At 48.9% G+C, this 24040-nt stretch overlaps 1 protein-coding gene across 4 annotated transcripts in view; it reads right to left on the reverse strand.

Annotated features, from left to right (window-relative positions):
• The window catches only part of CASZ1 (castor zinc finger 1), a 198772-nt gene that overhangs the window by 151467 nt on the left and 23265 nt on the right, over window positions 1-24040 (reverse strand). For all 4 annotated transcript variants that reach the window (XM_039564074.1, XM_039564079.1, XM_039564076.1 and 1 more), the window contains exon 2: window positions 12154-12297. In XM_039564074.1, the coding sequence (XP_039420008.1) occupies window positions 12154-12187 (34 nt within the window). In that variant the 5' untranslated portion in view covers window positions 12188-12297. The remainder of the gene's footprint in view (window positions 1-12153; window positions 12298-24040) is intronic.

Genomic DNA, 24040 nt, shown 5'->3' on the forward strand with positions numbered 1-24040 from the left:
TTCCCAGTGGACAGGACATATTTCAGGGATATTTCCAGGAATGGCTTCAGGGTGAAAAGCTCAAAGGCTGAGAAACCCCTCCCCCTGCCAACTCATGGTTAGTAATTGTGCAGGGCACTTCTGTCTGATCCATTCCCTCTTTCTGCTGGCTGTAGCAATCTCTACTGCCTACAGTTAAGCAGATCCCAGGTTCCTGCATTCTCTCTGTGTTCTCTGTCCATCCACAGTCAAGATGTTCATCCAGTGCTATGGCCAACTCCCACACCACATCTACTCTCTGAGTCCTTCCAAGCCTCTGGAAGAAAGGGTTTGAGTACAGCCAATTCTCCCTCCTGACCCTGACCCTGCTCTGCCAAGCTCTCTGCAGGAAGGGATGCCCCGGGATTGGGGCTGGGACCACAGAAGGTAAGCAGCATCAGGGGCTTTTTATTTATCCTTGATGCTGTGTAGCAAGAGTGAGACCAAGAGATGATGCTGGATATCATGGCTCTGGGGAAATCATGATTATCTTGATGCCTGGTTTCTTTTGCTTCTCTTCCCCTCCCTGCTCTGAATATCCGAGTATCTTAGTGCTCATGTCAGCTAAGGGACAGACCCTGAAACAATCAGCTGAGGGGCAACAGGCAGGTTCTGATGAGCTTCCTCTCTTACATGCCTCTGCCAGGGCACACACTTCACAATTCAGCTAACCAGGAGACGTGCGACCCACGATACTGCCCATGCTGGCATGCAAACACATGATAAAACACCCTGTCTCGTGTTCTGGTTCTGGTTGCTCTCCATCATATGCAAAACACAGGTCATGGAGGTGACTCCAGCCAGCTCTGAAATCTTTTTGTGCTCCCTTCCCATCCAACCCATGCCTCGCCTGTGTCAGAAGGACCTAAGGATGAAGAGAGGAGGAAGCAGAAAGATCCCAGCTGCACCTCAAATCCTACATTCAGGACTACTACTGTCCTTAGAATAGAAGTGCAGAGAATTATGTTTGATGCCAACTCAGACATGATCAGGTTGGGGAAGAGGGCTTGTTCTCCACAAAAAGCCCTTGCATGATGCAAGTATATCAGTCCAAAGCAGGGAGACCACAAAGTAACTGTCTAAAACCTGCAAACACCGCAGCCTAAGCCAGTAAGGTACATTCAGGCAGAGCAACACAGATGAGCATGACTAACTCAAGAGCTGCCCAGTCTTTGGAAGCTGCATCGAGGCACGCCTATGCAGGCAGTATGGGACAGGAGCGTGCCCAGGACCTGGTGCTGCCCTGATGCCTCTGGAGATAACATGCTGGGGATGGAAGTGCACATGCTGCTAAGCACACACTAGATGTAGGAAAGTGGGGGGACCCAAATGCCCTGGGAGCAGGGGAGTATGGCTGGATGCAAAGGAGGCAGCAGTTTGTGCTGCATGGAAGGAGCATGATGAAGCAAGGCAAAGCCCTGTACCTTGTCCTCCCCACTGCAAAAGTGCCCAAGATGTGTATGGAGAGGGGAACCTCTCTGAGAAACCTGGAGGAGGTTTGAGGGGGGCCCTAAACTCCAACTTCATCCAAGTTTCTGAGTTAATTAATTTACTGTGGCAAGAAAGAGCAGGAAGAACAATAAAAGAGCCTTTGTACTTCGGGTGGGACAGAAGCATAGGAAGTAATTTCGCAGAATAATGAGTTGGGGGCAAAAAACCTCAGAAAATAAAAATATAAGCTGATTGACAAGCTTACAAGAAAAGCCACATTTTTAACATTCTTAATCCCTAGAATAAACAGACAAGGAGGAATAAGAATAGGGCTGGCTGTCCTCAGACATCACTGGAAGAGACTGGGTTTGGTGCAAGCAAGAGATTTTGTGCTGGTGGCTGTTGTGGATGGTCTTTCCCAAGCCAGCAGAGGTGTCTGAAAAAGTGTAGGGGAAACAGGAGAGGACACTAAAATCAAAGGCAGACACGCACTTGCATCTTCAGTCTCTCTGCTTTTTTTTGTTTCATGCTTTCTATACTACTGCTGTTTTAACACTATCAAAATTACACTAGAAACACAACTGAACAAGTCCCACGCAACAATGGAAATACAACAGCACTTTGAGAAATCTGCATCTTCCCACCCCAGCCAGCTGCCTTAGGAAGAACCAAACTATATGACACTATGTGCCCCCACCCCCTGCCTTCATCTAATTACCATCCACCCCCAAAACATCCTTCAAATTTCTCCAGATTAGCAGGAGTTAAAAGGCTGGTTTTAGTGGTAGAGACACATTTAGGAAGGGATTGAATTTGTGCGTGGTACAGCCCATTCCCTGTTTATTAATAAGCTATTTATCACTGGTGTTGCTTTTAATGCCATTTTGGTTTAGTGTTGTTAATGAAATATAAATACCCGCACTAATGATGTTGGTCAGGAGCAGTGTGGGCTACTGGCAGCTTTGCAGGAGGGAGGCCAAACCACGGCTGTGTATATGAGAGGCTGCAATGGTGTGACTGCCAGCCCAGCCTCCAGAAGAGCTTCCCCACGTGCTCCCACCATGAGACTGCCCAAGCACAGCAGGATGAGGAGGGATGGGCTGGAATGGCATGGGATGGTGCAGTGCTGGCAGGAGATTTCCAGACCACTCTGGCAGCACAGGCCCAAGCTAGTGCCCCCCAGGACGGTGGCTTATGGCCACAGTTCAGCTCCAGCATGGCACAGGACTGCTCCCTCTCCATTCTCTGCCTTTTGAGATCACAAGAAGAAGCCACCTGAGCCCAACATGTCTGTGTGGGGGACCCTGCAAGCTGCAAGGTAGCTCTCTAGATGGAAATATGTAGAAGTAGTCAGATGAGTTTTCTTGGCTTAACGCAGTTGCCCCACTGGAAGAGCAATCTGCAGGCTATGCGCTACGCTCCCCTAGGGCAGCATCCACATGATCCCAACCCCTTCAGCAAAGAGGTGCTCACAGCGACCACCTCAGGGCTGCTTGTCGCTCACGCTGGGCCAGCCCAGAGACTTTGGGCTGGCTCCAGGCAATGGGGTGGGGTGAGGTGGGGTGGGGCAGGAGGAGTTCACCTGGCTCCTGTGACAGTGGGCCACTCCACAGCCACTGCCTCGCTCCCCGGGTCTGCTGCAGGCTAGGTGGGGATGGAGGAAATAAAGGAGTCTCCTGCCCTTGCAAGGAACAATGCCAAAAGCTTGGCCTTTGGCAAGGGCTCAGAGGTTTGCTCTGGCTCTGCAGAGAGGGCTCACACATGCCCCTCTCCATTAGCTTGTGTCTAGCACCGTCATGGGGCAGGGATTACAAATCTCCCTAAGGCGGCTTTTGGAAATCCCATCTTGCATTACCATTTGCATTACAGCAGCCCCTAGAGAGAGCTGAGGCCTGGGCATGCATGCTCTCAGAATGAACTGTGGGCCAGGAGAGGTTTCAAGGCACCAGAAGAGACTGGTATGGAAAGGCAAACCAGCTTTGGGACTGGGCAGTGGAAGAGGCAGGGGAAAACCTGTGCCCAAGGCCACTGCCCTGCCCAGCAGGAACAGCAGCTCCTGAAATCAGAAGAGAATCTGAAATGGACCTTCACCACCAGGAAGTTCCAGACCTCTACAAGGCTCCAGAACAAAACCAAGCACTTTCTTCAGGAGCAAACTCCAAACCTCACAATCACCTGAAGACTCACTGAAGAGGCAAATTTGGAGAAAAAAAAAATATCACAGTGTCTTGAGACAGCTCTCCTGACAGTAATTTTGTCTTGCTCCAAGTTGACTCTCTCCACTAATCCCATTTAAGAAGTAGGGAAACAAAGCGTTCCCCCACAGGAAGCCTAACTGAATGCGAGGACTGAGTGCAGAGGACGACCAAGCCCCCCTTACCCACTGAGCTCTCACCGGCCAGGGGCACCACAGCCCCTGTGTTCTGCGATCAAAAGAGGTGGCCTCTGCCACAAAAGCCAACACATCAACTGTTTGCATAAACTGCAAAAAGATGCATCTCTCTTCTTTCCAATCCGCATCAGCACCCCTTTTTCTTCTGCTTTGCAGTCTCCCTCTTCCTCTCTCCCAGGTTGCCAGTGCAGAGGAAGGTACAACTGGTCTGCACTGGGAACTCTCCTAGTGTCCCCTGCCACAGGGAGCGCCATCAATTTACACTGTTCCTTTAAGACGTTATCTTTTAATTTGGTGTTTCCCCCTTTCCCCTCTTCAACTAACTGATTTATTAGTTTACATCTCATAAATTGTAACCCCTCACCTCCCCCTTCACCCTCCCAGATGCCATAAATCCCCTTCAGGGCTTTGACACCCTTCTGCATGTGGTGCAACCCCCTGCCCCCCAAAGTCACCTCTGAGTCCCCAGGGAGCGTGGGGCTCATTTGCTGGGGGTTTGGTCTAGCTCATCTCAGCAGCTAATCCCTTGGGTGGCTCCTGTCAGATTATTAATTAGCTAAAGCGGATCGGCCCTGGAACAACATGCGGTTGGACTTCAGATAAAACAGGACGGCAGAGGCTTGGCATGTAGTTCTTTAAAGGGACTTTGTCCCTTTTTTTCTTTTTCCTTCTCTGGGAGTGAGGGGAAGGAGAGGAGGAGGAGATGGGCTGCTTCCACAGCTGCTCACAGCCCCCAGCAGTTTGTCCTCCTGGTCACAGGGCCATGCTGTTCAGAGCAAAGCGAGCACAGGCCTGGAGGTGCAGAGGACAGAAATGGCAGGTATCGTCCCCATCCTTGCCCTGTGGCAGCTAAAACTTTTCCAGATGTTAGGAAAGGTTTATGAACCTATTCAGAGGTATGCAGCACTCAGCTGGGGGGGTCTCACTGCTCTTCAGTGTCACCTCGCTTCTGCTGCCTCTTGCCCTTTCATTGCTCCCTATGGAAAACTTGGTGTTTGTACTACCCCAAAACACGAGGCAAAGTCTGTTCCAAGGGGCCACAGCCACCCTCACGTTGAGAACAGTTATTTTAAACAAGAAGCCATCCAGTTTGCGTGGCAGGCTTTAAAACTCCCTTTCTCATCCTGGGCAGGATAAAGAGTGAGTGGTCTCATATGCATTACACTGGAAATCTGCAAGAACGAGCTGGAACAAGAATCAGCACAATGGATGCTGGGGAGCAGCTCACCTCCTTGCTCCCTTCCCACTTTGGATTGTTTTGACTCAAACCGATGAAGCTGAAATATCGAGCCACAACGGTGCTAAACTTCATTACAAGCTCTTAACACAGATTACTTAATAAAAAACAGGCTGCTTTAATTGCTTTTCCCCCATTAGCATTTCTGGAGGAGAAAATTCTGATTAATTTGAAGATGCACATTTCCCCCACCCCTTGTGCTAGCCTGTGAACCAGACCTCCTTCCCACACCAGCACTGTCCAGAAGAGCATCCCAGAGAGTGTAAATTGCACCCAAATCCACATGACTCTGAAAAACAAAGGAACTAAGAGCCTGGATGAACAGATGGGAGTAATGGTGTGAAGCAAACAAGGGGAAGAAAAATCTCCCCTCCTTTCTGGTGAACCCATAAAAAGTGGCACAGGGGAATGAGGAAGAAGCAGGCAGAGGAGGATAATGGGAGGACAGCCAGCGTGGCAGGGTTCAAAGAGCAAGGACAGAAGTTGGTAGGTGACTGATTTGGTAGGGTCCTGGGAAGCACCTTCACCTTTCTCTGCAGCTGGGAAAGGAGAGGGAACTCTGCTAGGGGAACATTTGTGTGGAGTTTCAAAATTTGGACCAAAAGCCTGAGAGCTCTCCAAATGCATATGAAATGGTCCCTGTTTCCGTGTTCAGGCTCTGCCTGGATATCCAGTTCTAGGGAAGGATAACTGCACTTTCCCCCTGGCTGGTCTCCCACAGGTTAGGAGCACTAGGAAGTCAGGGACAAGTTGGGGAAGCACCCCTCATATTCCAGCAGCTCCCTCTGGGCTGGGAAAGCCAGGGATACACCAGTCTCATGGCCAAAGGAAGGAGTCTCTTGGGGCAAAAGCCAGAGCCCTGGGCTGTGCTGCTACAGCAGAAGATGCCAAGAAGCTCTCCTCACTTTATTCCTGTATCAGGGATCAAGGACATCCAATTCCCAGTTCCTCAAATATGGATGTAGAGAGGACAAAGCCCGTCTGCTCCATACCATATGTGACCAGCACAGGTAGGATCTGCACTGTTCCACTGCCAGATAGCCCCAGGTAAAACAAGTCTACCAAAAAAATCACTCCCGGCTTTCAGGACAACTGACTTCAGCTCCTGTTGTAACTAGCCCTGCCAAGGGACGATGGCAACCAGGTTCCTGAGTAGGCTGTTCTCTAGGTCAGCATACTTCAGGGACATGGTAATCAAGTAGAAATTGCTCCTATGTGCCAACTGATGTCAACCTTGTAAATCTGCACGTTTTTCTTAAAGTCTGAGATCTTGCAAGTTACGTAAGATTTTTGTTTTGTACAACAATGTGTGTACAGTGCTATCTCTGCTCCCTCTGCTCCCTCTGTTCTCCTGCTTTCAGGGCACAGCAACCTGAAATGCGATCTGTGTGCATGCTGAACCATAGAAACCTTGGTATTATTAAGTCTTATAATTGCAGGGAGGAGGGGAGTAGCTTTTGACTTCTGAAAGGACGAGGCTAGCAATATTGTTTGCTCATTTTACTTTCAAACTCACCTTAGTTTGTCCTCTCCCCTTTTCTCTTGTATGTTCTATTAAGGTACAGCTTAGACAAACTCAGCAAGAATCACAAGAAAGACACTGGGACAGACTGTAAACTGCCCTGGCAAAAATCAGGATAGTTCTGCGGATGAGAAATGCAGCCCTCGTGCATCAGCAGATGGCTTACCTGTGGCTCTTAATAGTTAATATATAACTGCAGTAATAGCAAAAAAGAGCCTCAGCACTACCACATAATTTGTCAGAGGCAATATGCTAAAAGAGCCTTTCCATACTCAGCTCAAGTAGTGAGATAAGCCTCACCTCTGGCACTGCCCATGGGCTGAGCACCAGCTCTGGAATGAGCCCCCAGCAGAAGACATCAGAGAACAGCTACCATTCACTTTACACTATTTGTTCATTTTTAAAATGTTTTGGTTTTATCAACAGATTTCTATGAACTACATTTTGAACATGCATTTCCCTTGAACACTCATGTGCATACTTAGCACTGATTGCTCCAAGTGCTTTCCAGCTGGTTTTCCTTGAGGAACTCCGCAGGTCAGCGTCCCTGTTGGCTGGCGAGCTGCCTGACGGACAGACAGACGGACGGTGTATATACAGTGCCTACTAGAGCTGAATGTGCTCCTAAATGCTAATGGAACCCTGCAAACTTGCAAAGCACTACTATTACTTTTTCAGCCAGCTGTTTCATCAGGGCACCACAGAACTACTGCCTGTATCCCAGCTCAGAGAACTGCTGTTGGATCGAAGGACAAGAAGAAATACTGTTGGATGGTTAAAGGAATCAGGAGATCTGGCTTCTCCTCCCAGCTCTGTTTCTGAGTCATTATTAACATAAAATCAGGTTTGTTACATCAGTGAAGCTTGAGTAAATAAACCACGACTCATCACTATGTTTTATTTTGCAATATCTCAGTGGGCTCCTCTCTACAAATAAACACTATTAAGGATCAGTGCAATTGCAGATATATGGGGAAGGAGAGAAATGAAAGCATCCAAACTGGTCTAAAACCTTTATGAAGAACAGGGCAAAATCTTTTTGGAGGATAATTGATTTTCACAGGACAGGCATGTAAAAAAACCAGGCAACCCTTACTTGGGGACACTAAAAGACAAATGAGTCATGCCAGCAGGTCTGACAGAGCTGATGGGTAAAAAAGATTGGGAAACATCCCAATCCTCTTCTGAGGAGCCAAGGCTGAAATCCCAATGCCACTGAGGTCTACAGTAAAACTGGTGCTTGCTTCTCTAGCACCAGGACTTAACCTCCATAAATTTCAGCTGTGAAGACAGAAGCCTTAGGAAGGAGATAGCCAACTTCATCAGCAACATTTCCAGGAGACTGAGGACATCGTGAATCCAAAAGAATGACTGAAGGTGACAGGGAAAGCAAGGTCTGAACCCATGAAAGCCTGGCCCAGTCCTGTCTCCTCCAGTACTGAACATCCCTTTATCCCTCTGAGTTTTTGGTGCAGGCTGGTCTCCAGTGTGACAGCCGTCCAGGCAACTGCCAGCCCCCACTGAAGCCCTGGGCTCCTTTAGGGCTAAGCTGCTCCACATATCCACACACACGAGTCCTGTGCTTGCACCTAACTGCACCACAGGCTCTGTAGTCAGGCCTCATTCAGCACTGGGAGGGATCCTGTTCAGCCAACTTCCTCACTGCCAGAAGACCTCTTCAGCTTTTGCCCCTCAAACAACTATTCCTCCTCATGAGTAGGTGCAAAATCACCAGCTGCTGGGCACTGCAGGGCTTCTGGAAGGGCTTTGGGCTGCCCTTACCTTTATTTCGAAATTGACTCACTCCATGTTTCTCAAGAGCCTTTTAAGTGTTCCCTCCTTGAACTCTGGCATCAAGGCCCTTTCCTGAACATCTGAGACCTTTCAACCTGCTTAGATCCCATTGGTGGACTTCACCCTCCATCAAGAGGTTATATGAGCATCCCTTGTTATCCAAGTGAGCAGGAGGTGCTAAGGACCTTAGTGGATCAGTCTTCAGTCCCATTCCCAGACCAGATATGGTAAGGACAGCTATAAGGCCTGCCAAGCACATGATCCTCTTTCCCCTCCTTTGACTTCCCCCCCATTCAGCTTTCCACAGCCGCCAACTAAACATCTGATCGAAGGCCCGGGGGAGGGAGTCAGAACTGTCCAGTCTGGTTATGAGTGAAGGTCATTGATCTAGTGCAGACCAGGGATGCGGAAAACAGTGGAGGGAGGAAAAAACCCTCAGAGAGACAGAAGAGAGGGAGTGAGGCAAGACGAGGGAGCGCGGGAATAAGCGCAGGGGAAGGCAGTGGAAGTGGCTGAAACATGGTTTCACACTCCAAGACCCAAGGGCTGTTGTCAACCTGTCCTTCATGCTCACATCTTGTCACACTAGAGGTCAGGTCTCCCAAGCGTTCCTGGAGAGCTGAGCTAGCCCATATGGCAGGCAATATGTTAACAATATGGATCAGCTGCTCGTCAGGGCCTGAGCAGATGGATGTGACAACCCTGCTCTTACCCAGACAGGCTTTTAACATCTTCCCTCTCCTCTACTCAGCCCTGCCGGAAGAGCTCCGCCTGGGAACTGTTGCCTCCAGCCTACCTGAACTGTGGGGCCACAGGTCGGGACAAGCAGCATGGAAATGCCTGCCTGGCTGTACCTGGATGGAAGCAAGCAGGGTAAAGCCTCTTTCAGACCAGCGCTGTCAGGAACCAGGCCAAGCATTTATCCAAGGATAGTGTGCTGCAAACGGAACGGCCTCACTGTAATCCAGATATGTGCTATTAACTCCCAAGCAGGGTGATACAGGAGATACTGTATTCAGATATATGTATATGGCATGTTACCACCAGATGCCACACTTTACAGTCTAGACTGAGTTTTGTAACTGCCTGGGAAAAAATTCTCTCACAGAACATGTAATACATAAATAGATGTGTATTTTAATGGGCAAGTTAAACTCCTCCTGGCAAAGGCAGGCAAGTTGATTTCATACACAGGTGGGTAAATTTCCACAAGGATTTTGCAAGGCTGTTTCGTATTCCCCAGCCCAGCTCAGGATCTGAGCCGTCAGGGCAGGCTGGGCTGGCCCAGCTGCACTTCTGCGGAAGGCAGTATTCCCCTCTCATTCCCTCCGCTGCTGTGCCCATGCAGGAATCCCAAGGATCTTAGCAAAAATAATGCCATCAGTCCAAGCTAACCCCCAAATTTAGCTTTACTTTAGGATTTAAACAGGGGGGAATATTTTGCAAATTCAAACAAAGACAGAGCAGATATTTCTAATCCCTTTCCCACACTTTTTTAGCTTTTTTCCCCCTGCATAAAAGTCTACCTTCATTAACTGAACAAGAAAACCCCCTCCAACCCTTATAGCTCTAGGACTAAACAGCCAGCTTGTGCTTATAAACAGTGAAAAAGCAATCACAGCCTAGGGATGGGCTCTGGAGAACGTGCAAACAGCCTCTGTAGCCCAAAGTAAATTGAGCTTGTTTTGAAAGTAGAAGCCATACAACTTGCTCCAGGGCTGAAGACTGGAACACAGGGATTTCTAGTCCAGAGCATGAGAGATCACAAAGCCACATGCCTGAAAGGCTAAATGCATCTCCTTCGCTGCAGTGATGTTTGTAGAACTAGGGGGACCTCAGAAAACAGCTGGAGTCCAGGGAAATATTTCTACTGTCTAATGAGCTACTGTCCCTCAGGAAGCAGCCCCTGAAGGACACTCAGCAATGCACCCAGTAGGTACTGGGAGGAGACAAATGTGGAAAAGGATAACTGATTTGCAAGAACCTGAACCTCAAGGATCACTTCGGCACTTAAAGAATTCCTGATGTATCAGTCTCCTCTTACCTTCTCGTCTCAGAGGTTCTGCTCATCCCAGGTCCAGGTCAGATGGACAGTGCAGGGTTTTCAGTATCAGGAGCTACACAAGCAGAAACCTGTGACAGGGGTCACAGGTAAAGCTCCTTGTGATGGAAAAATGGACCCAGAACTTATGAGGCAGCTTCCTCAGCAGAGTTTTTCCCCCTGGATGTTGGACCTCTCTGGAGAGGCACATAAGGGTTGTTTGGCAGAAAAGTCACCTGCTGCAGTCAAACCTGAGAATTTGTGTCTTATTTGGTAAAACCTTAAGGCTCTTCATGGTCCTTTACCTTACTCCCTCAGGCAGAGTTCCTATTTGGGAAGCTCTCTTGCCTCTGGAGGCCTGGGAAGGCACGTGCCATTGCTCTAAAAGGGGACACAAGCACCAGAACAGCTCACACAGGGAAAAAGACCAGAGTTCCCTACATTAATAGTTCAAAACCACGCTTTCCAAATAAAGCATGACAGACCCTGGAGGTGTTTCAGCACTAGGAAGGTGTGGGAAGGCATAGCTCACCCCTATCCCATCCTGAAGCACACTCTTTACTGGCAGGCTTACTGAAAGCACTCAGGTCTGTAGGCTCTGAACATGTGGCACGAACTAAGCCCTGCTGAGCCTTAGAGGATCATGGCTGTTGGTCTTTCAGGTAGGGCTAGAGCACTCCGAACATGAGTAAATTCCTCTGTGCCACACACAGCCACCAATGGACAGGGACAGCTGGAGCCCCAGACCAACATCTCAGCCGTGTGACTTTTCTCATCTCCCCTCTTGCTAAGCCAATACAGTCCCTCCACCCAGATCCTTCCAGTTCAGGTCTCAGCTGCACCTGTGACCCACAACAGCTTTGGACACACACTGCTTTGCTCAGGTATTGTTTATGGCATAGCAGCAAAAAATAGAGGAACATGATGATATCCAATCCCCTCAGGCACTTCAGTTGCTGATCTTCATTCAGGCATCATCAGCATTTAATGATGTCAGCACAGAATGGAGACACTCCCTGACAACACCTCTCTGCCCCCTACAGAGCACATGTGATGTCATGCAAAGGCCAGACACAGCGAGGATCCTCAGCCCCTTTTACTTGCAGCAGTATGGCAGTGCCACCACGTACCTTCCAAATCCCCATCCCACTGAGAAGAAATACATCATCCCATTGTTGTGTCATACCTTTCTTTGCAGACAAGCTGTGATGGCAGGCAAGTAGAGAAGAAAGTAAAACAGCTTTTAGAAACACGGAGTCCCACCCCCTCACAACCTCTCTGAGTTACCCACCGTGACCACACACATCCTCAAACTCCTTTTGTGAAACAAGTCAATCAGAAACTGTCCCACACAATACTTACCCAGGGGACTCCCATGCATACAACTTAGCTAATTGTTAATACTGCACAGCAGCTCATTAGGAAGAAGGAGGTGAAGAGAAGAAGCTGCTCAAACCAGCACTCTGCTGTGTCAGCTGGGTGTTTGTGAAGAGATGAGCAGCGATGGCAGGAGTAAACCCAGTCCTACTTGTAAGCCAGCCGAAGACAAACCAACATCCCACCATGCATTTACCACCTAAACCACTGACTTCCAGCTGCTCTTTCAAACTTCATAGGCTAGAGATTTCCCAGGAACTGGAATGAAGGCTATGGAGAGCCAAAATCACTCACTCCAGTCCTACTTCAGAGCAGTTTGATCACAGAACAAAAGCTAGTACCTTGCATTGAGAAGTCACAGGCTTCAAGGTCCATTCCAGTGTACAAAGCCAGGAGAGAAGTCAAGTTCTTTGTTTTGGAGGTGGTCTCAGGTGAAGACAGTGTGAATTAGATGGCCTCCCTTCACTTGGTGAAGTCTCTTTTCCCTGAGGAGAGTTTCAAAAGGAAATGAATATTCCCTACTGAGCAGTACCAAAGCTCAGGTGAATCATGAGCACAAGCAGTGACGCCAGCCTCAAATGCCACAGCCACCCACAGACCCGAGCCCTTGGTCAGACACAAGAGGCCAGCAAGGCAAGGCATCCCATGCCCTGCTGAACACACTGCATCCCCATCTCCTTGTCTGCCATGTGTGGTACTAGCAACTCAAAAGCCAAGGTACAAATCACCCAGGTGACCATTCAGTGGGCCACACACTCCAACTTTCCCCAGAAAAATCCAGGTCAATCAGTGGCAGAAGCAGCCTATAGTACTAAGCCACTTATAGCAAAGAGCTTCCCTCTGTAGCCAGCTAAGCATTGCTGCCCACGTGAGCCTGTGCTGCCATCCCTCCTTTGGGGGGAATCCAGCAGCACAGAACTCCTTGTCCACCCCCACATCAAATCTCAAGCCCAAAAATGTTACACATACCACCAGATGAGACAAAGGAGAATGATTATTTGCAGTTTAGTGAAACCCACAGTAATTAAGGGACTTGTCAAAGCTCACTTGGCAAATCTGAGGCAGAATTAGGAACTACAGCTAAATCTCTCAAATTTTGGTCCAAGAGCTGGACTGCAAAAGTCCTATGCTCCTTGGGCACATACTGCTACCTTTGCAACAGGTTTTGCCCTTCTCCCTGCTCCCCTTGACAGTTAAGACAATTCCCTTCTACTCCTGCATTAAAGGAAATAAACAAATGCACAGATTAAAATAACAAGAACTTTTACCTTACTTCCAAACTTATAAAATGCCTTAGCTCCAACCTTTGTCAGAAGTTCAGAAGCTTCAGGCCCTTCTATGAGGTGGGATTTGTAGACTGGAGGGTTTTGTTGGTGGTGGTTTTTTTTTTTTTTTTAATTTCCATCAGACAAAAATAAAAGAAGCAAAACAAAAGAGGGTTGTTGAGATCAACTTGTGATAGGTGTCGGGCCAAAGAAAATGGAGCCAAAGAAGTCAGAACCCTGCAACCAGCAACCTTTGTGTCAATTTAAGCAAATATTGTGGCGTTTCCATGGCAATCCCTGTTTTGAATATCCACTACACTCACTTTTTAAAGGCCTTTTCCTGTTTGTGTTTCAACTTCAAAACCTGTAAATATTTTCAGCCTTAACACATCCCGACCTCCCCCAGCCTCTGAAATGAGATACTATCAATGCTCTGACATGAGGTCTGCTGTCTGCAGTACCCCAAAGCTCGGAAAACTCATGGCAAAGGCAGGTTGGCAACCGAGGACAGCTGGGGACAGCAGAGGCTCGGCTGGCCCTTTGTCCCACTCTCAGTGCCAGCCTCCACAGCTGTAGGTACAGGAGCCTGTTCCATGCTTTTCCAAAACTGATGAGTGAAAAGAGCCGTCGCAAACATTCGACATTGATAGCATCAGCCCAAGGCGAGCAGCAGGTGTTCTGCTGGTCTCCTTCCACCCCACTCGGCCAGCTCAGGCTGTCTCTGACTTGCCAGTCCAGCTGCAATTTCTTCTGGGAGGCTCTTCCTGCGACCCGCTCGGGGCCAGCTGCTCGCACAGCCCCAGCACTGCCCCCTGCCCTGACCTGGTTCCCCTCCCTTCCCTTCTCCCTGAACTGAACTGAGGCTGTAAGTCACACTGATTTATGGGATGCTGTGGCATGTGCAAGTGAGAATGAAGAGTCAACTTTGTCCTCACTTGCAACCTGGGCTAGGATGCAAATTCCCCAGCGTCCTCAGCAGCAGCCTGCAGGTCCCTGCTGCATTGCCCTATCCCTCCTCCACCAACACAGGGCCCATGGGAAAAAAGTCCTGGGGAAAGAGCCCTGGTCATGTGCTGGTGTCACTTGTCACATTTGCTGTTAACCCTCTCCCCAAAGAATAAAGCTGCCCCTGCATCTAATGCTGGGTTGGGGGATTTTTTGGCATGCATGGAGGTGCACGAAAACACCTCCTGCTGCACTTCAGAGACACGTTAAGGACTTTCATCCCCAAGCCCCCAAGTCTGAAAGCTTTGCCCTGTGCTGCTGGAATACAGCTGTTCCTAGCAGCCATGGGAGTGCACTGGTTAATTCTGAGTTTCCTGGCTGCGATGGATTTGTGCCAGGCCTCCAATGTTAGCTTAGTGTAATTTTTGGGAAGTCAATTTCCTTCGGTTTTTTTTTTTGTTTTGTTTTGTTGTTGGGTTGGGGTTTTTTTTTTGTTTGGTTTTGGTTTTGTTTTTGTTTTCAAGTTTTTTTCCTCTTTTAAATCTAAAAGTAGGAGCATTTGAACGAGAGTCAAGATAAGGCTATCCATCCATGGGCTGTAGCTTCCCAAGAGCATTTTATAGGCACCATGGTACATGCTCAGAACAGCCATGGAAACAAACACCAAGTGACTTTGAAAGCTGTTATGCCAAATGCCCACAGAGGCAGCCTCTGGGGAGCGGTCCTGTCCTCGCACGAACATCACCCCTTGGTCCTGACCACCTCTCCTGTAATGCCAGGTGCTTCTGATACCAACAGCAGAAGATGCACAATACCTGCTGTCCTGGCCAGCTTCCAGCTCAGGTAATTACATCCTACAGGAGTTTCAGCTGGATATTTTATCCCTTCTTCACTTCCGGCCCTGAACTGCTTCACTGGGAGTTGCTAAAACTCTATCCAGATCCACCCCGGACGTGAGCATGTGCCAGGGGCTGGAGGGAATTCTGTGCATCCCTACAGGTCCCAAGAGTCCGGTGTTTCAGCAAACAACCTCTAAAAACATGTGACAGCATACCTTCTTGTGTACATCCCATAACACCCCCACCTAAGAACAAGGTGCAGAGCTGGGAAAACAACTGCCCTACCACACCGCGAACCAACAATTTCTGCACATACATGCTTAACGCTGCCCAGTGGAGCATGATTTGGGACATGGACACCGGCTCCTGTCCTTTGCTGAAGTGGGAACTTTCCTCCCATCATCTCACAGGCTTGGCAAAATTAAAACTTGTGGTGGCAGTGGTGTGAGGCTGAAGCCACAGCTGCTGGTCTGCCTTCGCCAGTGGCATCACACGCTGCAAGGGATACAAGTGATGTTGAATGTACAGGAAAACACGGGCCAGGTTTAGAGCACCCATGACAATGCGCCTGGGGTCCATGACATGCCAGCTCAACAAGTGTCAGTGCCTCTGACCCCTCTCATCACAGTCCCACTAAAACACCAGGAGCAGGTAACACTGGCAGGGCGACACTCTCACCAATCCCTGACAACATGTGCTCCAAAGTGCAGGCAAAGAGGCGGGTCCAGCACCCTCCCAAAGGAGCTGTCCTTTGGCATTCACGATGGCCACAAAAATTCAGAGCCCTTCCGAGCTGTCCAAGACATTTGGAAATGACGTGCTGACCCACTCTCCACTCAGGGCAGCCCAAGAGTCCCCAGGCTTTTAAGTGGGCCCTACCAAACCTCTGTTTCATGCCCTCTTTGTCTTATTCTTTCAGCAGATTCTGGACCAGATGCTCAACTGGTGTAAAATCAGTGCCGTTTCGGTGGCTTTAGTGAAGTCATGCCAATTTAAATGAGTTGAGAATCCGGCCCTCCAAGTTACTCGAGCTGCCAGTTCTTCCTTTGGATAATCCTGAGGGTGATTTCACAGCAAGCAGCAGCACAGGCCCAGCCAGCCTGGCAGGATCAGCTGTGCTTTCCTAGCTCCCCCCCGGCCCCCCCCCACTCCTCCACCCTCCCTGCCCCAACTCAGGCAGTCTGTGGCAGTCCCTGCTGTGAGACCCTGCTGCAGCAATGCTGGACCCATCATCATCTGCTTTGTGTACTGAGTTTCCTTCTCTCTGTTGCTTAATGAGAGATAGATACAGCACAGAGTAAATTACTCTGGGCTTTGGATCAAGGCTTTCTACTTGCTCTTTGCAGGAGGGTTCTTGCCTTACAGGGCACTGTGTCATACCTTGCCAAGTATTTGCAGAGGGTGCTGGTCACTTGTCCAGCAGCAAACCCTAACCAGGTTAGGCTGACTGTGAAACAGGATGTATTTACAAAGAAACCAGATACTGTCTTCCCCTCTCTCTACTCTCACCAGTCTCTGCTCCAAGAAACGTAAAAAGCCCATCGCTGCCTGGCAGCTGCTGAGTGAGCAGCTACAAATCCCTTCCTCATCCCCAGTTCCGCTGTTGTCCTGCCATCCTCACCACGTCTTGACATGAGGGAAGCAGGCAACACAGGCACAGGGAATGTGGCAAGGTTTCAGCAGGCACTCGATGTGCAAGAACTTTACATGCTCTGCCCTCACAAGTCCTTTGCTATCCCCCCCAGAGCAATTTTCTAGGCAAGAGTGTGGCTGCATTCCCTTCTCTATCTCCTAATAAATATCATGCTAAGCAAGATGAGTATCTTCTTCCCAGACCAAGCAGCATGACCCACTTTCTGAATCAGGGCAGATGCAATTGGGCCCTGGAGTCCTGGACCCCTCCCAAAGCACAGAGATTTTGTAACAATTACAGCAAGAAGAAGAAGGAATAGCAAACTAATAAGTGATCAAAGACTGCAGTGGTGGAGTTGAAGCTGTGGGGTAAGCACCACTCCTTGCCATCCTGTGCTCTGGCATTTTCCTAGGACACTGAGGCAAGAGCCGTGTGTACATTCACACAACATCTCTCCTCCACTGCCCTACATTCCTCAAAAGTAACAGGTCCAATTTCATATTCTGGCTAACGGCTCAGGCAAGCCAATTGTTGCCCTCCCCGCACGTCCACCCTGATTCTTCCCCCTTCTCTTTTCCCTTCCCCACAGCAGAGCAGGAACAGAGGATTCACATTCCAGCAGTACCGATCCCCCCTCGAACAGACATACACATACGAATGTCCTGCCCTGCCCCAGTCACAGCACCAGTGACAGCCTTGAGGCTTTTAACAAAGCAGCTGTGCCCGGTGTCCCAGCGCTGACACCTGGCTTTGTGTGCCAACTCCCAGTGGTCCATGAGCTTACAGGGGTGTCACCGCCTCTGCCCCCTCGCCCCCAAGTCTCTCCTGACCCAGAGGTTCCAGACCCCGTTGTTCATAGTGGGGAGGCTCAAGCTGGGATCCTTTACAGGTGCAGTAAAACCAAAAGCCCCTGCAGAAGACTCATGGTTTGGGCCAAGCCCAGCCTGGCTCTCTAGAGAGGAGATGGCCGGATCCTGATCCCAGCAGTACTATTTTGTTTGGAGATGCTCCATTTTTCCAAGGAACAGCTCTGTACCTTCCCAGATGTAGCTGGCATCAGATTATGACCCAATGGGCATGGAAAGCAATTAAAAGGAGGTGGGATGAATGCCAGTAGTGCTTTCATTGCTTGAATCCACAAAGAAAACTTCCCTTCCAGGGGAGCATTAGGTCTCCATGGACAAAAGGATATCGAAAATCCCATACCAGAGAGGACAACATGCCAGTGCCCAGACTGAGTCCTGGGCCATGCTCAGTCCTTGAGGCACACAAACCCACGAGCATCTGGGCCCAGGGGTGCCGGGACACCCACCTAAGGGTCACTGCCCTGAAAAGCTCAGCAGGAAACTCACCTGGGAGTGTTACAGCAGAAGCCCAGCACTCTGAACAAGATGAGACCCCTGTGCCAGGGACACACAAACAGCGAAGACAGCACTCGCCCCAAAGCAAGTCTGACAGACAGGAATGACAGGCAGGGAAAAGAGTGGAGCTGCTGTCACACACTCGGGAGGGAGTTCAGAGCTGGCTCTGGCTTGCAGACTCTGGATTTCTCCCTTGCTCACTGCCTACCTGCTGGAACACACCACCAATCCAGCCAACAACACAGAATCACACACTAATGGGGGCTCTGACCAGCACCAACAGCTGCCTTTGATGTTTGACACGGTGAGATAAAGCAAAAGTAACTTTTAAAAGATTTCCATGACATTTTTTCTTCCCAGCTAAGTAAAAGAATTTTAAAAAGAAACAGAAAAAAAAAGACCCTTTCACCCAAACTTCAGAGATAAAAAGAGAGGGAAAAAAAAAATCTTCCATCTTAATTTAAAATCCTATTGGATGTGTCGTGGCATGAAAATGTTTTTCACTGCATTTTTTCAGTGTGATCTCATGCACCCTGCAAACGGGGTACGCCCAAAACACCAGGTATTTTATGGGACACAAACAGAGCACAAACACACAATTAAAAAAAAAAAAAAAGGGATTGGTAAATATTTAAATTAATCTGAGCTGGCATCTGTGCAGCCTCCCCTCCCAGAGAGAGGGATGTTTGCAGCTTTGAAAAAATAAAAGTGAATAACATGACCTTTTCCTTCATGTTTGTTAGCTCACTGCAGCTTGGTGGGTTGGGGCAGCCCAGGCACCTCCCAAACGAAGTCCATCAAGTGCAGCTGGGGCCGCTCCCCTGCCTGGCTCCGGGGGCTTGAGGGGACAGAGCTGGTGGGGATAGAGCTGGTGGGGGAGTTGCTCCAACCTGTTTGCTGTCTCACTCCATAATGCATGGGTTTTGTTGTGTTTGGTTATTTTTTTCTTTCCAGTTTAATTGTTGGAGGAGTTTATGAAGCTGTTTGCCAAAAAACAATCGACTCCAGGGAGCCAGCTTACACAAAAAGGGTGTGTCACCCGAGTTAGGCTGTGGAGCCATGGAAACCACCACCTTTTGCATTTGCCCAGGTGAAGCCAAAGCTTTGTGGATGTCTTGTGAAATCAGCAGGGATCTGCAAGGAAGTGAAACACATACACGCAACTGTGCATTCAGCACTCAGAACGGTGGTCCCGTTCACTGGCACCAAAATCTCCCACAAGCAAGGGGGAATCTTCACACCTTAGTACAGCTGGTTTATCTGACAGGTCACACAGGCACACCAGTGAATGCATAAGGTGTTCCAAGCATACCCGGAGCACCTGCGCTCTTCGAGGTTGGCAGGGGCTCAGGCAGAGGCAGTTCTGCCCAGCAGCACACGCAGAGTGCACTGGCAAAACTCACCCAAATGGCTGTATGACCAGACAAATGGGAATCTGCATGCACGGGTGAAAAAAGGGCACCCTTGCAGCACAAGCAAATATCCCAAAAGCAGAGCTCATGCCTTGGGTGCTTGATCTGACCTGCAGGAGAGCAGCTGGTGGCGGTGGCAGGCAGGGGATGGTGAGGGGACAAGGGGTGTCCCCCCAGATTTCTCTGCAGCAGTGGGGTATGAGGACTGCGCCGGACACAAATGTCTGGACACAAATGAGTGTTTGGGAGGGGGATGTTTGTCTTGTGGGTGGCTGGAGAGGGACCCTGACTGCATTCTTCTCAGTCTTAGAAAAGAAAACAGAGAATTCCTCAGGAGCACTGGCTGCTGGCCTGACTGACAGAAAACAATCCAGGAACAAAGCGCAGAGAAGGGATTTTACAGCCACCCAGCTCCTGTGTGACTGCTCCAGAAGTCTCCTGCTACCACTGGGAAAGGGAAGAGTGCTCTGAGCTGCGGTTCTTTTCAAAGGGGTAACATCCATTATTCCCCACTGCCAGCTGCTGAAAGCATGCTGATGGCATTTCAGGTTACAGGATTTCAACCACTTTTGTGGAATACAGGCAGGGAAGTGAGCCGAGGACAAAGCCTTACCAGGTCAACTCCTGGACAGAGCATTGGGTGGCATATGGTACAACCTGGAAAAACTGAATGGGCACAGAAAGTCCACTGGAACAAAGTTCAAGGATCATCCTCAAAATCAGAGCTGGCCAGAGCCAGGTAAGAAGCCAGAAGTTTCTTTGGCTGGTTTGACTTCAGTGTGCCACACTAACAGTGGGATGATTCAATCCCGGCACTTCTCTGACATGAAGCCAAAGGTCCCTGACCACAAACCCCATCAAGAATTAGTTCCTGTGCTCCATGAACCCTGAAGAGAGGAGTACTGACGCCTCAGCACAGAAGAGATGTGGTGCAGGGAAAGAGAGAAACCTTGCAAAGCCCATCACTACTTTTATGATTCACTGTTGGCCTCCACACATACATTTACACCAGATCCAAATGTGTCACCAAATGCAATGACCTGGCTTTTCCCCGTTCATTTCCTGGCCATTTCCCAGCCCCTTGTTCTCCCCTTTTGTTCGAGAATCCCAAAGTAGGCTCCAGACAGACACTTGTGGATTACTGTTTAACTGGAAGGTTCTCAGGGTGACCCCCCAGAGAAGGTAGAACTTGTGGCATGGGGCAGGACTCTGGAAGAGCACCCAAGTCTTCCAGCCCCTGTCTGCACTGCTGGGCTGTCTCTTGGCCTAGCCCATGGCCACTGCAGAGCCTGCTGCTCCCCAAGGGCAGCTGAAAGGAACAAGGGGAGCTCCCTGAGCAGGCTTCCCCAAGGGGGACCATGGGAAGGGCCCAGCAGATGCACAAAGCAGGAAAGTGCCGGTAAGGCTTGGTGCGTCAGCCTTTCTGGCATCGACCTCCCAAACTCATTCAAATATTTCCCTTTTTTTTTTTTTAAATTTAATGTTCCCTATAATTCATCTGTCCCAAAAGATAATCAATACAGGCGGTAATGAAAATTTGAGCCATATTTTATGATCTGCTGCAGGAGAAAGGGCCACATCAGCAGGACTAGCCTTGGCTTCCAGAATCATTTCTGTGTGCATTCACCAGCTCACTGGCCAGATTCCCCCTTCCACCCACCCAAGGCTGCTGACAGGGGCAGGCCCTCCAGGATAAACTTCCACCCTTTCCTCCAACTTCAAACAGCTGCCGCTGGATCTGCAGTTGAAGATGTACATGTGGGGGTAAGGGAATTTCCTACAGAGTGCAAAGGGCCCTAACCCAGTGGCCCTAGGGTGCCTCCAGACCATCCCTCAGATTCTCAGCTCTCAAACAAGTCCCATGACCCTCCACCAGGTCCCTCGGGATATGATGATCATGTAGCAGGATATGAATAATTAATTCAACCCTTCATAGTAATTCCATAATCCCTGGCACTGCCTCTCAGTCAAGATGGGCTTTATGCTCCTCTTATCCCAAACATGAGGGCAGTCACTAATGGGGAAAGAAGAGGGATTCCCCCAGGAACTGCCTGAGTCAAGAGCCTGCTGTGCTGCACTGCAGCCCTTCAGGGCTCCCACCATGAACAGTAAAGACCAAAGAAGCACCTTTGGGCTCTCTGTCTCATGAGCATCCACACAGTTACAAACAAGGGATCACAGTAAGCTCAGTACCGTCCAATTCCAGACACTGAACATTAGCAAGCACAGGAGCATACTCCATAGCATCACTCCAGCAAAACACTCATCCCTTCTCCCTCCTGTGCACTATCATCTGGGTCTCAGTCCTACAGGTACATTCAAGCTTTTGAATGGTTTGAAAACAGGAATCTGAAATCCCAACTTTGTTGAGCACCACTGGAAAAACAAGGAGGGAAATGACTGCAGGAACCTAAAGCACATTCTCACATCTACCATAAAAATCCATGCCCAGTCACTAGGACTGTACTCTTCCGTATCTAGTTCCAGGGGAAGCTCAGACAATCCCAGCTACTTCTCTTTTTTCCTTCTAGGCACAAATACTAAAACTGCTCCCAAATCCATCCATTTTACTATAGAATGTATTCATTTAGGAGCTATGCTGACCTTGCTTGCCCAAGTGGGGAGTGGCAAGGAGAGGCAGTCATGTCTCAGTGCCACCTACACACGCTGCTGTGTGTTTTTTCAATCCACACTGTAAATCCTACAGCACTCCGGAGCACCTTGATCTATCCTCCCAGCACACAACTAGCAGGCTTGTTGGTTTTGCACATGCACAGGGATGCAGCCAGGGCTGAACGAAGGCAAAAGCCTTGGTCCTGTTCCCGAAACCCTTCTCCATCTCAGATTCCCAGCAGCAGGTTCCCTGTCCTCCCTTTAAAGGCTGGAGCATATTTCATTGCCTGAAGCTGCCACATCTGCAGGGAGCCGGAGGTAACAAAACCGTCTTTGATTTGGCCAAGGGAAAAATATCAGAAGTGAAAGGCCAGAGTGAGGAATTTATAACAGCAGCTAAGGCAGCAAAAATACAAGTGCCTGACCAGAAGCTGCCCTCCTTCTCAGCATGGTATGTTGTTCAGCTTCCCATGTGTCTTGAAGGGGCAGGATGTTGCAGAGAGCACAGCCAGAAACCACCAATTTCCTACACACACGAGCGTACTGATACCCTCACTAGACTCCTGAGCAGCATCAACCTGGAGGCAAAAGCTGCAAATCCAGAAAATCTCTGCTCACCGAGAGGTGCAGGTGGGGATCTTGTAGTGTGTTACTGCTCAGGACTGTTGCCTTTCATTTACAAAAACAATGTAGCACCACTGTGCAGGTACAGTGATGGTAATTTACCTCCCAAGATAGAAACACCCTCTGTCCGGGATGGACAGACTGAATCCCCAAAACCAGCAGTAGCAAGAGCAACAGCTGAGTATTCCCACCTTTCCTTTCTCATGGAAACTTGGAAATCAACCATTGTTGTTCAAAAAACAGAACATGATAATCAAATTAATTGTTGTTTCCACTACATAGATGAGGTGACAGACTTGTGAGATGTGGGACTTAAGGACTGTGAATCCAGAGAACATGGATGAGCACCTTCATGCTTTAAACTTACGCTGGAAAGGGGGCTGAAATCCCAAGTAGAACTGGGAAAACACTGACGTCTCTGAAGCCCTGTGTCAGCACCATACAGACCCATCCTCCTTTTTTAATCCATCTGTCAACACAGTAGTGATAGAGATACCTGTCTGCAAGAACTTAGGGAAAAGCAGCAGGCCTGTAACATGGCTGTTGCAGTCACTGCTAACTTGCCCCAGATTTGAACTGGTGACCCTTACTAATATCATCCAGTCCCTTGATATCCTCAGGGAGCAATCAGCACGTTTTATTAACCCAGCCAATTTTGGAAGTGCATAGGCAGTATTCTAGTTACTTGTTACAATTATGCATTATAGGTCCATTTCACCCATATGCTTATGCTGAAATGATGTGCAGCAGAGCTTTCTGCTGTCAGACCGATAGCACAAGGAGCCCAGGGCTCAACCAGCCCTGGTCTTCTTGGAGCATAGAACAAACCCAGTGCCTACAGACATCACTTGCAGCAGTGATATTCCAGCCTAATACAGAGTCCCAGAGATCCGCAAAACCAAATAATTTTTTTAAAATGACATGTTTCCACCTATTGGTCCCTGGAGTTAAGTAATTGCTTGCGCTAGTTCTAAAAGCCAGACTTATTTCACTGAAAAAATGAGCAAGTGCGTGGGAACTCAGAGACAGAACTCAGATTTCTGACATAAAATCCCCATGCATGCAGATGTATTTGTTGCCCAGTCAAAATTCAAGCTTTATTGCATGGCATGACACAGGGGAATTCTTTGCTTCACAGTGAAGGTGGGAAAACAAGGAGTTAAAGTAACCAGACAAAACTCAAACAGCAATCTAATCTAAGCTACAAGATTTCTGTCTGTGCTCTAACCACTAGGTTATCCCCTTCTTTGCTAAATAAACTTCTCAGTCTAAGGAGAAAGTGCTATTTCCACTTAATGGCTAGTGTTTTGTGAGGTGGTTTAATTTATTATTGTTTTTAAGATATGACACCCTACAACAAGGAAGCTGCTTAGCAGGCGATCAATCCAGGACCAGCTTTGATTACTATTTGGTTCAGAGAAAAGACTCACTGAAAGAATGATCACCAGGAAAAGAAACAGTTTTCTGCCTCTTGAAATGGCAAGACAGTTTGAGCGTACCACCTGGACACACAGCCCTGTCGGTTCAGACGCCCTG

This window comes from Corvus cornix, chromosome 21, assembly GCF_000738735.6.
Source record: "Corvus cornix cornix isolate S_Up_H32 chromosome 21, ASM73873v5, whole genome shotgun sequence".
In the NCBI taxonomy this organism is placed as follows: domain Eukaryota; kingdom Metazoa; phylum Chordata; class Aves; order Passeriformes; family Corvidae; genus Corvus; species Corvus cornix.